The following is a 16933-nucleotide window of genomic DNA, read 5'->3' as shown; positions in this document are numbered from 1 at the left end:
CTCCCAAGTAGCTGGGATTACAGGTGCCCGCCACCACGCCTGGGTAATTTTTTTGTATTTTTAGTAGAGACGTGGTTTCACCATGTTGGCCAGGCTGGTTTCGAATTCCTGACCTCAAGTGATCCACCTGCCTTGGCCTCCCAAAGTGCTAGGATTACAGGCATCAGCCACCGCTCCCGGCCTACACAAAGTTTTTTAACCCACCAATCCCTTTAACATTTTTGTTTAGAATAGTCTGTGCAACATACATTTTTGTTGGAAGTCTTGGAACAGCGCAGTCTAATATTTTCTGATTTTGGCTTATTCAATTGTAGGGAAACCAAAATATTTAAATCTGTGTAGTATTATTAGTCTTTTTGCATTTTTCTATTTCTACCATTTTTTTCATAAGGACAAGGGAAAACGTTATTTTAAATGCTCTTTAAAATTTGCACGGCATTGGGAAAGAGTGACTTAATTTGATCTATTAAAAAACTGGTAACAATGCCATTTGTCACCATTATAGAATTTAGATTATTCCTGTAGTATTGAACAGTGTACTGACATGTCTGCGTGTTTTCATTACCCCTCTTGTTTTCGAAGTTGGAGTGCTTAGTGCAGCTGGTGAGAGCTGGAGCCACACTCAACGTCTCTACCACGCGGTACGCGCAGACACCAGCCCACATTGCGGCCTTTGGGGGACATCCTCATTGCCTGGTCTGGCTGATTCAAGCAGGAGCCAACATTAACAAACCGGTAAGAGTGCTGGTGATGGACTTTTGCTTTTGGTTTTTGCAGTTATAATTATACATGGTATTGCTTTAAATGGAGGCCTTAATTAGAGTGTGATAGCTTTACCTGAGGGCAAACTGGAGTTTATGTTTCTTCACTTGTTTGTGAAGGATAATAGACCCTTTCCATAGGAATGTTTTCTGTTCATAGAGTGCTTTCACCTGTTGTGTGATAACCTGATCCAGGGTGATGTGCCCAAGGTTATAGCTTGTAATTAAAGGAGCCTGGCCTTAAGCCCAGGTTTCCTGGCTTTCTACTCACAGCTGCCTTAGCCTCATTTCCACAGATAATTATAAAAACACTTTCATCCTAGAAAAAGCATGACTATTAAGTCAGCTCCAAAGTGAGCTTTAGATACAAGTTGATGCCTTGATGCAGATAAGTAGCTAAGTATCATTTACTAAGTCGGAAGAGTAAGTGACTTGAGGACTTGGTATTTAAGATTAAGCATACAAACAGGAACATAATCATGCCAAATTTTTTTCATGGTGTGTTTTCGGTATCAGTTCACCTAAACCATACACACGAGCGTTCAGATTGTTGGGTACTTGGTTGTGTAAGACAAGCAGCATCTGATAACCATCAGGTTGTCTGACTGGCAGCAGTCCCTGGAATCAGTGTCCTTTGCTGAAGATGGATTAGTCCTTAGACTAATTTATAATTTTCTTCTCTTAAGACTCTGGGAGCTGTTTTTTATGCCTCTTTTACTCCTATTTTTAAATGCTTTATAGTCATCACGGTCTTGTATGCAAAGTCATCTTTGTATTTTTCTGTCTTTCCCAAAATTCAGTCCTTGATTATAACCAGGTATAAGGTTGTTGCTAGTCCCTCTCCTAAAAACTCAGCTGCCCATCTAAGCAGTAATTGAAAAAGAAGATGTGTTTAGCCATGATTTAAAACAAGGATCAATGGGAAAGTGGGGTAAGTGATAAGAAGGCAGTTTGTCGCCTTAAGAGATACGAAGTATAAAAAACAACGTAAGGGAAAGTGGCCAAGAGTTTAGGCCTGTTTGTTACTAAACTGAAACTTGGGATGTGGGACAACTCTTAAGGTTATGCTGCCACTTCCTTCCATCTCTGCATGTATGCCTTTACATAATGTATATTTCTCTGCTGCTCTGTTGCTTGTATTCATAAATTCAAGAGTTATGAATTAACCTACTCCTGTCTCTTATACACATCTAGATGTGTATAAGAGACAGATACATAATGTATATTTCTCTGCTGCTCTGTTGCTTGTATTCATAAATTCAAGAGTTATGAATTAACCTACTCTATACCCTTATGTGCTGGGCATCACCTTGTTTTTTTCCTTCTTCCCTACCTCTGTCCCCTGTAGAAAGGGCAGTGTGGGCTTGATTCCTTGGGCAAGTCATTAACTTGATCTGTGGCTCAATCTCCTTATCAGTAAAATACGGTGAATAATTCCATGAATGGCAGTAATTAGTATGGAATTTGTATAATTTTTGTATGTTAATTTTCATGAAATTGTTACATAGCATCTTATTTAGAGAGGACTAGAGAAATTGTCTAACACTGCTTTCCAGACCTTTTCAAATGGAGAAAGCCCCCTTTTCAAAGTGTCTTATGGCAGTTCAGTATTTTCGGTAGATAAAGGGAGTAGGGCAGAAAGTGTGCCGCTGTGTCCCCCACCTTCCTCTCAGATGCCTCTAGATAACACAGATAACACCTTCTGGAAACCTGTACCACACTCTGCTTCTTCCCAGGCAGGATCCTAAAATCTTTTTCTTTGCAGCCCTCCCTGTCTACTCTGGGTAGACATTTCCAAGTCCTCACATGTGCCTAGGGCATATCATCTGGCATTGTTAAGCATCCTGGAATTTCTCCTTAGTGGGTCTTAGGTAGTTGTGGTCTGCTAGTATGTAGAGTTTACATCCGAATCTCAGGCATCATCTCACTTTATTATGTAGTGGGTGAATTTCGGCACCCAGTGACTCTTGAGGACACAATAGCCCTTTTGTTAGCTCCCCACCCTGCCTACCTGCTGACTCATCTCCAGGCAGATGGTTTCTCATTTCTCATAGAAACTCAGGAGGCCAGATCCAGGTCTTCTTTGTTGTTTGTATCCATTTAATTTTTTGAGCCTGTTGATGCAGTGTTTTAAGACAATTTCTAGTCTGTTAATCTTTTGGAGTGTTAGCTACTAACAGTTCTAAGTTCATTTTCCTCAAGGTTAATACCACAGACTTTTTTGGCAATCTGTAAGGTGAGCCTGTGAGATTACCAAAGCTCATATGCTGCCTGGAGGCCCATGTTCTCGGTTTCCCCAAGAGGAAATGAAGTCAGCTTTCCTGTGATTTTGTTTTTAGTGAATCTATATTGACTAGCCTTGGTGTGTAATTAGCAAACATTCTCTTTCATATGCCTCTTACAGAATTTTGCTGGCATTTAATGTTATCTTTAATTTTTCATGTCTAGATTAGAAATGAAATTTTTCTTTATGAAAACCCAGGGTGCCCAGCCTGTCTTGAGCATTCTGGCACTGCTCCCAGTTCCCTGTATCACTCAATTTGCCGTGGCTGCGATGTGACTGGGCTGAGCTGGAGGCCCGGGCACCTTCACCTGGCTCTTTGCTGGAAGTATCTTTTCTCTTGGCTACCTTCTCTCAAGGTGCCCGGGCTTTTCTTTAGTGTTTGCTCTGCCCTTAAAGATTGTCCCTGAAGAGCTTGGTAGTTTTGCTTTTTCTTTGTCATCTGTTAATATCCCACCATGACAGACCCTTACTTTTTTGTCTTGTTCCAAGGATAACTTTAAAGACCTTTTTTCTTTTTTAGCTTTTTTCTTTTTTGGCAAAACTGTATCTAAGTCTCAGCTCCAGTTTTCCTGGGAGTGTTTTTATGTAATTTTTATTTGTCTTTATTTTGTACTGGTTCTCTCCCCTCCCCACCTCTCTTTTGGGGAGGTTAGGGCTAGGTTTTCGCTTTTTAAGAAATCCGTGTTGGCTGGATAGTTTATAGCTGCATGGTTTTCTGTGTTTCTGTCTTCAAAAATGGATTTTTCTGTTTAGAGCTTTACATTGCTCTATATTCTCTTTAGACCTTTGTTTAAATAAATGTGCACACTTTTCCCTCCACCAAGCACTCGAGCCTTTCATACTCTTATTTTTCTGTGAATTAATCTACCGCTGCTTTTTTAACTTTGGGTGGCCCTCACCTCATGTTTTTTCCCGTGAGTACGCGTTGGTGAAGGAGCTTGGCTATTTACTGAGTTTAGGAATGAACTGTTTTCTAAGTGACCCACAATTACTGCACTCCTTTTTATCTTGGTTTCTTAATTGTGTGGTAGTCTGCCCAGTTCAGCTTCCAGTGAGGTTTCTGTGTGAGTATTCAACACGTGTTGCTATGGAGCCCCCAGGATTTCCCAGAGTCTTCATTTTCCACCAGAAATCACTTACTTCTCTTGATTGCTGTGTCTGATTGCCTTTCCTCTCTCTTGCTTAGCTGATAGCCTGTGAAGATGGTCTTTCACATTGTTTCATTCATGCAACGTAGACCTGGGTTGGCTGCTGATGTTCACAGTGGCTTTCCTGGGTCTGCTCGCCTTCCCCTGCCTCTGTGTGTGCTTCACCTCCCCTCCGCCCCAGGGGCGGAAGTGCACTTTCTGAAGCAGGAATTGAAGCTTGGTTTGCTTTGCCTTTGTGTTCTTTTCCCTTTCCTCTAATAAATACTGAAAATAGATTGGGAATATCTACTAACTATTCCCTCTAGTAAATATTGAAAATAGATCAATCATTGAACCTTAAGCCATCTTGTCTAAGTTGTGGTCCCACTTCAAGTTCAAAGCAGAAGATTGATGATCGACATTGATAATGTTAACTCGGGTTGGCCTTGGGGTAGGCATAGGGGAAAGTGGGTAGCTGAGACCCTATGTCAGCTCTTACGTGCCATTTCTTGGCCTCGATGACTATTTTAATGTGTGTGTGGTTGGTTGGTTTGGTTACTTATTCTGGGTTTATATAAAATACACATGTGCTAAGATCTGCTAAGATCCAGCGTAAAGTGATTTATAAATCACTGTTGAGAGCATTCACGCTGTCACTACTGGAGAGGCCCCAAGATACTTGGTCATCGACCAAATTTTGCTTTGTGTTGTTTCAGGATTGTGAGGGTGAAACTCCCGTTCACAAGGCAGCTCGCTCTGGGAGCCTGGAATGCATCAGTGCCCTTGTGGCGAATGGGGCTCACGTCGAGTAAGTGTTTTTCGTTTATTCTTTCCAGCTGAAGATGTAGTCGAGGATGTTTTGTTTAAAGGTAGTACCTAAGCAGCAAAAATCCTAGAACTTTGTTTTCAAAATTAGTGATGTAATTTTGCCTTTTAGAACAGTTGGTGTTAGTGAGGAAAATTGTGTGGATTAAATTGATCTCTAGAGGAGGGGGTTTAATTTCACAGCAGCCTCAATATTCTTGCCGAGAGAGTGTATTTGAACTGAAAGAACAGTTAACTATTTAGATTTGGAACTTGGCGTCATTACTTTGCCACCATTACTTTGCCACTAACTAGTTGTGTCACTGTGGTCTTTAAACTTTTCTTTGCCAAGTTTTGATTTCAAAACAAGAAGCTTGGATTGGATTAGAATATCTTTTCAGGCCTCTCTGGCTCAAAAGTTTCTGAAGAAAATTCACTTTTCTTTGTTTTGATTTCCACATCTTAGCAGATGTGAGAAAGTTATGTTTTAAAGCCTACTATAACTTAATGGTTGATAGTTCCTTGTAAAATAGGATTATTTCATTAAAGACCTCAAGCTTGCTGTAAGCTTCTGGTACTGGTGGCATTATTTTAAAATATCTTTTGTTTTAGCCCAGCTTACATCAGTTAGCTTATTTATGCTTTGATAGGACAATCTTAATGTTTACGTGTATTCTTTTAGAAGTGAGATCTTATATGCAAATCATTAGCTAGCCATGGCATTATACATTTATTTTAACTATTAAATTTATTTGTATTAACTTTTTCTTAAAGATTTATATTATAAAAATTTTTCTTCTGCAGTTCACAGCATTAACAAAATGGATGCGGTTTTCACCCTTAAATATTGAGTGTAAGCTATAGAGCCATAATAACCAAAATAACTGATATCAGCTTTTTTGTTTTACCTTAAATGTTACGAATAATTCATAAAGATTAATTATAAACCACATTATTCTAATCAGAAATGTGAACATTTAGACTTTGGAGGAAATAAAACCCACAAAACTAGTTTAACCCTTTGGTTTCCATTTCATTGCTTTGACTCTGTATTATAGTAAATACTGAAAATAGATCCTAGACAGCAAAACCATATAGGTTCATGCACAACATGTGTAGGTACCAGAGGCTGTCAATCATCTGTGAATATCTTAGCTTCTGTTTTGTTAAGTTTATTGGCAAGATTCGCCATTAGTTTGGGCTGTGATCCTTATATAGTGATTTAGTATTATGAACATGGCCTCTATTTACTGTTACATTGCAGGGACTCTCGCGACTTCATGTATAGTTGTGACTAAAGGTAATGTTGAAACAATTGATAGTATGTTTTATACAATAGTAGAACATTGAGATGATTCTCAGTGGATTGCTTTAAAGCAAAGTTGTGCATTTTTCTTAGCTGTAGTTAGATTAAAAACTCATCTTTAATTTTAATAACAGAAGCTTTCATTATAAAATACAGAGTCATATGATTAAATTGCTTGTCATTTATTGAAACAGTGGATAATTAGAAGGTGATATTTTAATGACTTACTTTCTAAATAATACTCTAATTGGTCCTGAACATTTTATTACAAAGGTGTTTTATTCATTTTATGGATAGCTTAATCTTTTTAGCCAATAAATATCACAATGTCCTTTTTTCAGTAGGTGTCTTTTTAAAAATGAGAATCTTTTATTTACAATTCTGTCCTTGGTTACAGGGCCCTCAAGTGTCTCTTTTCCACCAGGTGTGGCTGAGATGGGCTCAGGTGCCAGTCTGTTTTTCCTTCTCAGTATAAGAGCCACCCCTCAAGACCCTGCATTATGGTGACTTCCCTGGACTGAGCTTTCATATTTTTTTTTACAAGAAATATTTAGCCTGAGCTACCTAGCCAAAAACAATTCTCAAAGTTATAAGCCTTTGGCCTGGAGATAGAGCACAAGTAATCATTATTCATTGCTATTGTATATGTGGTTATTTCATTTTAACATCTAGATAAAATGTCACTTTTGTCAGTAAGTTAATTTGTAAGTTGCTTCTTGATTTCTGCACATTTTTATACTTTACCCCATTTAGTCCACCAACGTGTAACAGTTTGAATCTCCAAAATAATGGTACTAGGTCTATTTTATTCCCTGTAATGCTGCTTATATGGTAAAGTGTAGTCCTAGCAAATCATAACCATTTCTTTTTTTAAGACGTTCAAGGAGCATAGAATTATTTAAAGTTACTTATTTTTTTTCATTCAGAATGGACCAGATTATTAACTCTTCATATTACATGCTATAATATTTAGGAGATAACATAAATTTTTCCTTGTCCTGTGAATAGATTAAAAGCTGCCTTATATCAGTATTATTAAATTAATTTGCTCTTAATTCCTGCTTTGCTTTTTATATATCTGCTACATAAAGTGCCCAAAGTCTTCAATTGTTGTGCTTTTTTGGACATCAGGTACATAATTATAAGGGCAAGTACACTAAGTGTCTGTGGCTAGAACGGTTTGTTATATAACTTACTTGTTAATGTAGGTTGCATCTGTAAGATAACGCATTTCAGCTGCTGTGCATCGTATTAAATTTTCTAGCACCACACGTGAGTATGTTAATGGACTTTCTTTTTCTTTTCTTATTTTAAATCTTGAGTTTTGGTGCCAAGTTTTCTGTGTGTGAGGCTGTTTCTGGCTTATATGTTGGTCATTATTATTTACCATTGTTTAAATCTAAAAATTAAAATGCACAGGATTAAATCTAACTTGTGACCAAACTCAATGTTTGTATACTTTAAAGGACCTAAATCTCTGTGTGTGGAGTTTTCAGCAAGTACGTGAAGTTGTCGCCATCCTTAATCTTGCTTATATAGTAGTTCCATTTTTCCACTACAGCCAGTATTTGAGTGCTGCTTGCTTGATATTCAGGTTTTGACTGGAAGAAGAGGATATATTACAAAAAGATTGTCATCTCATTTTTCTTTTGGACGATGGAACAAGTAACAGTATAACATTAAGTCTTAATGTGATTTTGGAAAAAGACTTGAAAACTTACTATCTGCTGATAATTAAAATCTTTTCACTACTAACATTGTAAATAGCAGAATTCGAGCCTTGGATTAGCTGTACTTTTAGTAATTTGGTACCAATTAATTTTGGCTAATTCATCTTTATTTTCTTGAAATAAAGTGGAGGATGTTTCCATATCAACCAGCTAGTAAAATAGCTTTATACCACTGAGTAGAAATAAAGAGATTTAGAATGAAACCAGCATTCGTTGCATCTCAGGCAGATTTGTAGATGCATTTTAATACTACATTATATGGATGCCAGTGTTTAATGGCAAAGTCTCAGAACTTTTCTATAGGAGAAGATTTCTTTGGAAGCCATTTATTCTGTGGTAACCAGATCTTCAGCTGGGCTACCTGTATTTTAACTTAATTATTTTTATCTTAACTGGGATCATTAGATAGCTTGAGAAGCATCCATAGCCTTATATAAGCAAATTCAGTGACTAACTCTAGAAAAGTCTCTCCTGCCTAGTTTAGAAAGTAGGCACAGTTGGCTATAATAACAAAAGCCTAGAATGTGATGTTAGTAGACTATTTTAATGCCACGAAAACTGCTTCACTTTTAGACATTTTAATTAAAATGGAATTGTCTTAGTTTGGATCATAATTGACCATTTATGACCCACCTTTGTTTACCATAGAGCCCGGTCTAGAAATCAGATTTTCATTAGGGCAAATACAGGTGATGAGCATATTTAATACTAGTGTTAAATTCATTTGCGACTTTTGCCCTTGGCAAAATGTAACCTAGATTTACTTTTAGCCGTTCATTTTGAAATTTGTGGTTTATTTTCATTTGTTCCTTTTTTCTGCCTGTCAGAATAATATTTTAGTTACAAAATCTACCAGAATTACGACTCTGAATTCATATTTTCTGATTTTAGGTCCTCTGAATTCTGGTCATCCTCACATCCTGCTTTTTGCCTCTGTGTTTGTTTTTTTTTTTTTTTTTAAAGAGACAGTCTCACTCTGTCGTCCAGGCTAAAGTACAGTGGCATGATTATAGTTCACTGCAACTTCAAACTCCTGGGCTCCAGTGATCCTCCTGCCTCCGATTCTTAAGTAGCCAGGACTACAGGCACATACCACCATGCCCAGCTAATTTTTAAAAATGTTTTGTAGAGATGGGGGTCTTGCTATGTTACCCAGGCTGGTCTCAAACTCCTGGGCTCAAGCAGTCCTTCCACCTTGGCCTCCCAGAGCACTGGGTTTACAGATGTGAGCCACTGTGCAGCAGCCTCCTTCTATCTAGTTGTCACCACAGCACACTTGTCTGGTCTTGGCTATTTTCTGGTTGTTAAAGTATTTCAGGATGGAGGAATCTCTTCCTGAGATAGCTGTTAAGTTCTGCCTGCTAGACAGGGACAGTAAGTGGGTTGATACCATTCCAGACTTAAGAAATTAAGTTTAGAATTTTGATTGTTTTTCACAGCAGCTTAATTAAAATACAGATAAAATTTCTTTACTGCTTTTGTAGATAGTGCTTTCAAATAAAACCAATGATTTCTAAATCCAAATGTCTTTTTCCCTTGCTAAATTATAGCAGGAGCATGCTAAATATTTCATCAAACTCCTGGAATGATGGTTTTACATTTTAATGTATGCAAACATAATTGTGGTTCAATTGCAGTGTAAAACTATCCTCAGTAACTTTGAACTTGAAAACTTGGCACCAAATTTATTTAGGTAGAAACTCTTTAAAATAGTTTCTTCCTGTTATTAACTGAAGGATATATTTAAGAAAGTCTTCATAATTAAATAAGATTTTGGATACCAAAGGGTTAAAAATACACGTGTTTCTTTTGCTGAAGATATCTTAGATGTTTGCTAATGTTTTGTCTGTACAAATGGACAATTTAGTAATGTTTTTTATCTTTTTTTAATGATTCCATGTATTTGCTTATTTCCATCTAGGAATAGTTACTAATGTATTTGAGATACAGCATACCAAATTTTAAAGTAACCAGAATCGTGAGTTGATGGTTTTTAGTCCATACTGTTAAACTTATGTTGAAATATTGACATATTTAAATTGGCTTCATGCTAAAAAATTACCAAAGGTAATTTAAAAGGCAGTGTTTTAGAGCAATAGCTCATGGTCAAGGTGGTCACATGACAATGGCTTAAGCTCAGTCAGTGTGCTTCTGCACATTATGTGTGTCTATGTATTTTTAATCCAAATGTTGCCTGCAAATATGTGATCCCTTATTATTTAAGTTTCCTGTATTATGAACCATTGCCCGTTTTAAATCACACAGAAGATTCTGAATCTGTAAAAACTACACATGTCAATGTTTTACAGCTACGTAATTCGAATTGACTTGATTTTTTCAAGTAATCCTAGAAAGGGGGAGCATTCCATATAGAAACTGCTGAAACTGCCACAGGTGCTTCTCCGAAAACCTTACAGTTGTGGCATTGAATGTTCAGTATCGCTTCCTTTCTGCACACGAGGCATACTGTTGAGGTATTTGTTGCGGTGATTGGTTTTAACGCTAATCTAGGAATTCAGATAGAGATGCTTTAGATTTGCATGCTTTGCTTACCTAATTTATGATATCTACCTTTCTATTTGTAAACTAACAATAGCTAAGTTGAGATCAGAATTTTAACAGATATATTATTTATATAAAAATTGTTATCTTTTATTGTCACATGGCATTAACAATCAGAAAACATCCTGGAGGTGATGTGACAACTTGGATTCTAAAAATTAAACTTCAGGTATTTCCTGATCCGTGGTTTTTCAAAATTAAAACAAAGTCGTTCTCATCAGAATGGCTTCTCCTTTGTTCTGGAATTGTGGCACTATAAGTGGAAACTGGTGGGACCCTGGCTGGCTTCAGAGTAGAACCTGATTTTTAAAGTTCTTTGGGGGAGAATTCTTAGATATAAATTTTAGTGAAAATTCTTTTGGGGAGAGTTCTCAGATATCAATTTGAGTGTTTGAAGAGACAAGGTCTTCCTGTGTTGCCTAGGCTGGTCTCAAACTTCTGGCCTCAAGTGATCCTCCTGCCTCTGTCTCCCAAAGCGCCAGGATTATAGGGTTGAGCCACTGTCCTTGGCCTAGAGGTAATACATTTTAATATTCTATTCAGAATAAGAAAATATAGCATATCAGCATTTGTGTCTTTAGTAAAGTTAATGCCGGTTTGATTTGTTTTTGCCAGTTATTTAACAGAACATGTAATTCACAGTAAAGATGATGCCGTTTTGTCCCACATTTTAATATTCCTGTTTTGAAAGAATAGTAGAGAGCATATGGGTGGCCTGCTCAGTGACTGCTTTTCCTAGTCTTGGTGAATGTTACAGGGAGAGAGTTTATAGATAAAAGCACAGCCATCATAGTTTCCACAATAAATTGCAGCACATTTAGCTTGCTAGCCTAAAAATCTGATCATGCTGAGTTTCTTTTAAAGAAAGTTAATTTTAGAACTTCCAACTAGAACCAGTTTGAAGCGCAAGTTGACCGTTGTCTGAGTTTTAAAAACCTCTTCCCATTTTCAAAGATTTTTCAAATGGATGTTGGAGAGGACCAGGGAGGACAAGGCTATAGCTGTAGAACGACAGACTCCTATTTTCAGAAATGAACAGACACGCATTTTAGGTCAGGCACAGCCCGTGTATCCAGCTGCATCAAACTGGGAGTGCTCAGTTCAAAAGTGCGTGTTTTGAAGATTTCATCTGAAAATAATGTGTACACCTTCATTACCACCAGTTTGCATTCAAAATCGTTTTTGAGTCTTTTTAAACTCTTTCTTCTGGGTACTTTAATTTTCCCTTTGGAATAGTGTGCGTAAACACAGTCCAGATGAACTTTTGTCTTTACTACTGATACCTCACTTGAGGTTGACAGGAGTGGCCAGCAGTTAGTGCCTATGGTCACGTAATACACTAAGTTGGTACCTGTGGAGTGAAAATCCGGTCTCCATAAAAAACTTAAAAACAATGGCTGGGCACAGTGGCTCTTGCCTATAATCCCAGCACTTTGGGAGGCTGAGGTGGGTGGATCACCTGAGGGTCAGGAGTTCAAGACCAGCCTGGCCAACATGGTGAAACCCTGTCTCTAATAAAAATATAAAAAATTGGCCAGGTGTGGTGGTGGGCGCTTGTAATCCCCACTACTTGGGAGGCTGAGGCAGGAGAACCTCTTGAACCCAGGAGGTGGAGGTTGCGGTGAGCCGAGATCACGCCATTGCACGCCAGCCTGGGCAACAAGAGTGAAACTCCGTCTCAAAAAAAAAAAAAAAACCAAAAACAGAAAAACTAGTTGGGCATGGTAGTGGTACCTGTGGTCCCAGCTATTCAGGAGGCTGAGGTGGGAGGAGCACCTGAGCCCGCGAGGTAGAGGAGGCTACAGTGAGCTGTGATTGCACCAGTGCACTCCAGCTTGGGTGACGGGAATGAGACCCTGTTTAAAACAGACAAAAAACCTGTGGAGTGAAGGGTAAAGGATGGGGTATTTAAAAAGTACTATGACAGAACAAAGTACTAGAAGTACTAGGTTTGAGTGTAGATAGAAACACAGAACCTGTAAATCAAGTGTTTCATTGATGTGTCCAACTCCTGCTGAATTTTAGCAATTAAAACATGAAAATTGAAATATTGCTTAACAAATAGGAAAGCACATATGAACATAGAATTTAAAGACCTGAACCTCTTTTATGATCTTTAATGATTATTTGTTCTAATCTTTGACTTCTTGGAAACCCAAATTATTTTCAGTCTAACAGATTTGAAATTTGACGATTAAAAGAGTTTGAGGAACTCAGACTTTGAAGTTAGGGCTCCCTTTTTCCAGATAAAGCACATTGCCTGGTTTATTGCAAGGCACTTAGAACATGGAACCAAACACACTCAATTTAGGAATAGGAATGATTGTTTCACAGCTAAGTGCTCTCTCAGGGTCTTTTTTTTTACACCCCTCTCAAGTTTATATATTTTTCTTGTTCTTTAATATTTTGTGACAGATTTGGCAACTTTTAAAAAGTTACTGTTTTATAAAATTGAGTTGAATAGTTCATAAAATTAATAGATGTTTTCAGAAAATCCATTATTAAGAGTAGAGGAATATTAAGAGGAGAAATATTATTCTAAAGAGAATCAAAACCACAATGAGAGACCGTCTCATCCCCGGTAGAATGACAGTTAAGAAAAAGACAGTAACAAATGCTGATGAGAATGCAGAGACAAAGGAACGTTTAAACACTGTTAGTGGGAATGTAGACTTGTACAGCCATTGTGGAGAACAGTATGGAGGTTCCTGAACACACTAAAAATAGAACTACCATATGATTCAGCGGTCTTACTACTGGGTATATATCCAAAAGAAAATCCATATACTGAGACATCTGCACCTGCCATGCTCATTCCAGCACTGTTCACAATAGCCAAGATTTGGAATCAACCTAAGTGTCTGTCAGCACATGAACCAGTGGTATGTGTACCCAGTGGAATACTATTGAGCCATTAAAAAAACAAAATTTTGTAATTCTCAGCAAGATGTATGAGCTTAGAAGACATTATGTTAGGTAAGCCAGGCACAGAAAGATAAATACGCCATGTACTGTACTTACGTGGAAGGTAAAAAAGATCTCATAGAAGTAGAGAGTGGCTCATGCCTCTAATCTCGGTGCTTTAGGAGTCTGAGGTGGGAGGATCACTTGAGGCCTGGAGTTTGAGACCAGCCTGAGCAACATCTCTTTCAAAATTAAAAGAAAAAAAAAGTAGCCAGGCATGGTGGCACATGCCTGTATACCTAGCTACTTGGGAGGCTGAGGCTAAGGAGGATCCCTTAGCCCAGGAGTTCCAGGCTGCAGTGAACTACGATTGTGCCACTGCACTCCAGCTGGGGCAACAGGGAGATACTCTGTCTCTTTAAAAAAGAGTGGTTACTAGATGGAAAGAGTAAATTCTAGTAGTGTTACCTTGCCCTGTAGGGTGACTAGTTAACGGTAATTTTTTATTTTTATTTTTTATATAGCTAATTCAATACAAATGAAAAGTGTTTGAGGTGATGCATATGCTATTTTGTTTTTTTTAATCCCTGTATGTTGTATTGGAATTTACAGTGTACCCCATAATAACAGAGGAATATTTACAGTATCTATTTGGTTAAATGTTATTCAGCAGTTCTGGCCTGCTGCCTTTTTTTGTATGACCTGTGGGCCAAGAATGGATTTTACATTTTTAAATAGTTGAGCAAAAATCAATAGAATAATATTTTCTAGTATATAAAATTAGATGAAATTTCAATTTTAGTCTTCATAAATAAAACTTTATGAGAGCATAGCCATGCTTAATTGTCTTGAGGCTGCTTTCAGCCTACAACAAAAGAATTGAGTAGAACTGAGAATGTATGGTCTTCAAAGTCTAAAATAATTACTACATAGTCCTTTTTAGAAAAGTGCCTTCTGGAAGATGATCCTTAATGATCATTTCAGGCCAGTTTCTATAATGTGCACTACACAGTTGAGCGACCACTTGCAAGGTTTTTAATGTGAGCAGGGATAGTGGAGGTGATGAATGTAGGTAAGGAGAGGAAATGAGAATGAAGACTTTCAGGGGCAAGAGATGGTGGTGTCGTTTTGTGTTGTGTTCCTGAGTCAGGTACCAACAGATTTCCTCGAGAAGAATATAAATGCTATCAAGTTAAACTGTATGTTGTATACATTCAGCCCTTGGTAACAAGGGAAATGATGAGTTGAAATGTTCTTGTACCTCACTAGCAGCAGAGAAAGGGTGCTGGATATTTCTGTTTCTGATAATGCTGCATAGATAGTGCCACTTAAATGTAGACCAAAATTACAGTCTCCTCTAAGTAATTCCTCCAATTACCGTGTATCCTAGATTCTGATACCTGTCCAATACAATTTCTAGAACTTTTTGATCTCCCCATCATGTCTGCCTTCTAGTGCCCCAAAATTATGTGAGCTGCTAGAAGTTGTTTGACCTGTGATTGTTCTTGCTTCCTTCGTCCTTATACACGAATAGAGTATATAGCATGAGTGGGCCATAATCCATCTTTTGAGCTCTTTTAGTAAAGTAGGTTTTGAGATAATACCTAAGACCACATGGAAATTTGGTTGGTCTAAGTAGAGGACAAGCACATGTTTAACTACTTTTCGTAGGGGAAAAAGTGAAGTGGGAGAGCTTACCAGTGCTATCTGTGTGTAGGCTAACACTCTCAAACTTCACAGTCTCCAGGAATCTCCATATGTTGGCACTATTTTGTTGATTATTTTTCTTTAAGGTTATATTTCTTTGGAAGATCAGTAAACTTGCTGTTTTAACCCAAATTCAGTGTAGTCTTCAGCTTCTGAATAAGGAATAAAAGTATTGAATGTGCTTTGGATGTTCTTTTAACAACTTCAGAATGTTGGCATGCCCGTTGAGCATCTAAACTTCCCTCAGCGAACTGGTATTTATTTAGAGATAGAGTCTCACTCTTGTCGCCCAGGCTGGAGGGCAGTGGTGTGATCTCGGCCCACTGCAGCCTCCGCCTGCCAGGTTCAAGCGATTCTCCTGCCTCAGCCTCCCGAGTCGCAGGGACCATAGGCATGTGCCACCACAACACTCAGCTAATTTTTTGTATTTTTAGTAGAGATGGGGTTTCACCATGTAAGCCAAGCTGGCCTCAAAGCTCCTGACCTCAGGTGATCCACCCGCCTTGGCCTCCCAAAGTGCTGGGATTACAGGTGTGAGCCACCACGCCCAGCATGGTATTTATGATTCTAAGTGCCATTTCAAAAATCTGTTTGCTCTTTTTTATCCTCTGGTCCACTAAAGAGTAATCTTTACTGTGGGGTTTGTTTCATATTTTTATTTGTTCTAATACTAAGTAGTAGCTTCTCATGTCTCTATTTCTTGATTTTGGAGAGCAAGTCTGTGCTTATCTGTAGAAATAATCAGTTTATAAACTTATGTTCTCCTTGAAGAGTTTTTGAATTTTCATGTGGAAACTTATTTTTCTGTTCACATTCTTGACAGAGTAGACCCTCCCAGGTCATCTGCACTTCTGATATCTTTTGAAAGTGAAATAACACCATTAATAAAAAGTTCAGCTATATGATTAAGCTGTCACTTAATATTAGTATATTTTCTATTTCAATAACAAGGTGATCTGATTTTGTACAAAGTGTAATTAATGTAATTCAGTCTGCCCAAACTTTGGTGCTTCCTTTTCATTTAATTTATATATCAAAATAAAAATATGCAATACTAGAAAATACGGCCATTCATAGCCATGAAGTCTTATTGGCTAATAAAAATACCGACTTTAGTCTCTAATCGTCCTGCACATAGCTTCCTGACATTTTTAAGAATTTTGTTGGTTTCTGAGATTCTCAATTCTCTTATATCTGATCAAATAGGATTTGGGTCTTTTTTCAAAATGTGTAATACATTTATGCTTTAAAAAGTAGAGACACGTTTAGTGAGTGTCCATGCCCACTTTTCATTTCTGAGGTCAGAGCTTTATGATGTCCGGAAATAATGAATACAAGAGTATTGTTCTTATAAATAAGAAAATATTATTTGTCCCTAATTCTGTAGTTTTCACTCTCAAATGCAGGGTTTGTTTTTGTTTTTGTTTTGTTTTGTTTTGTTTTTTTGCATTAACAGTAACCCCAAGAAAAGCATCAGGGTTCTGGATTGGTTGTTTGAGAGACACAGCACAAGGCCTTTATTTCATCATGCTTTTGCTGTGGATGTAGTGTAGCTTGCTGAACAGGTATGGAAGGTGTCTTTGCTCTTAAGTACTTCTCCAGTTTGTTTATCAACCTGCAGCTAACAGGATGTCTGCTTTTTTACAGGTTTATTTCACAGAGCAGTGTACATTCTTGTCTTCCAGGGGAACTTCAACATGGAGTTACCTTTGATCCCTCAGTTTTAATTCAGTGTCTAAAGGTTTACA

The 16933-nt window shown here is 37.7% G+C and overlaps 1 protein-coding gene across 1 annotated transcript in view; it reads left to right on the top strand.

The window, feature by feature from the left end:
- Positions 1 to 16933, top strand: part of ANKRD10 (ankyrin repeat domain 10) — a 34945-nt gene that overhangs the window by 2658 nt on the left and 15354 nt on the right. The window contains exons 3-4 of the mRNA XM_011989800.1: positions 575 to 735; positions 4889 to 4980. Of these exons, the coding sequence (XP_011845190.1) occupies positions 575 to 735; positions 4889 to 4980 (253 nt within the window). The remainder of the gene's footprint in view (positions 1 to 574; positions 736 to 4888; positions 4981 to 16933) is intronic.

Source organism: Mandrillus leucophaeus, unplaced genomic scaffold (genome assembly GCF_000951045.1).
Source record: "Mandrillus leucophaeus isolate KB7577 unplaced genomic scaffold, Mleu.le_1.0 Scaffold363, whole genome shotgun sequence".
Lineage (NCBI taxonomy): Eukaryota > Metazoa > Chordata > Mammalia > Primates > Cercopithecidae > Mandrillus > Mandrillus leucophaeus.
This window is presented reverse-complemented; position numbering and strand designations above follow the sequence as displayed.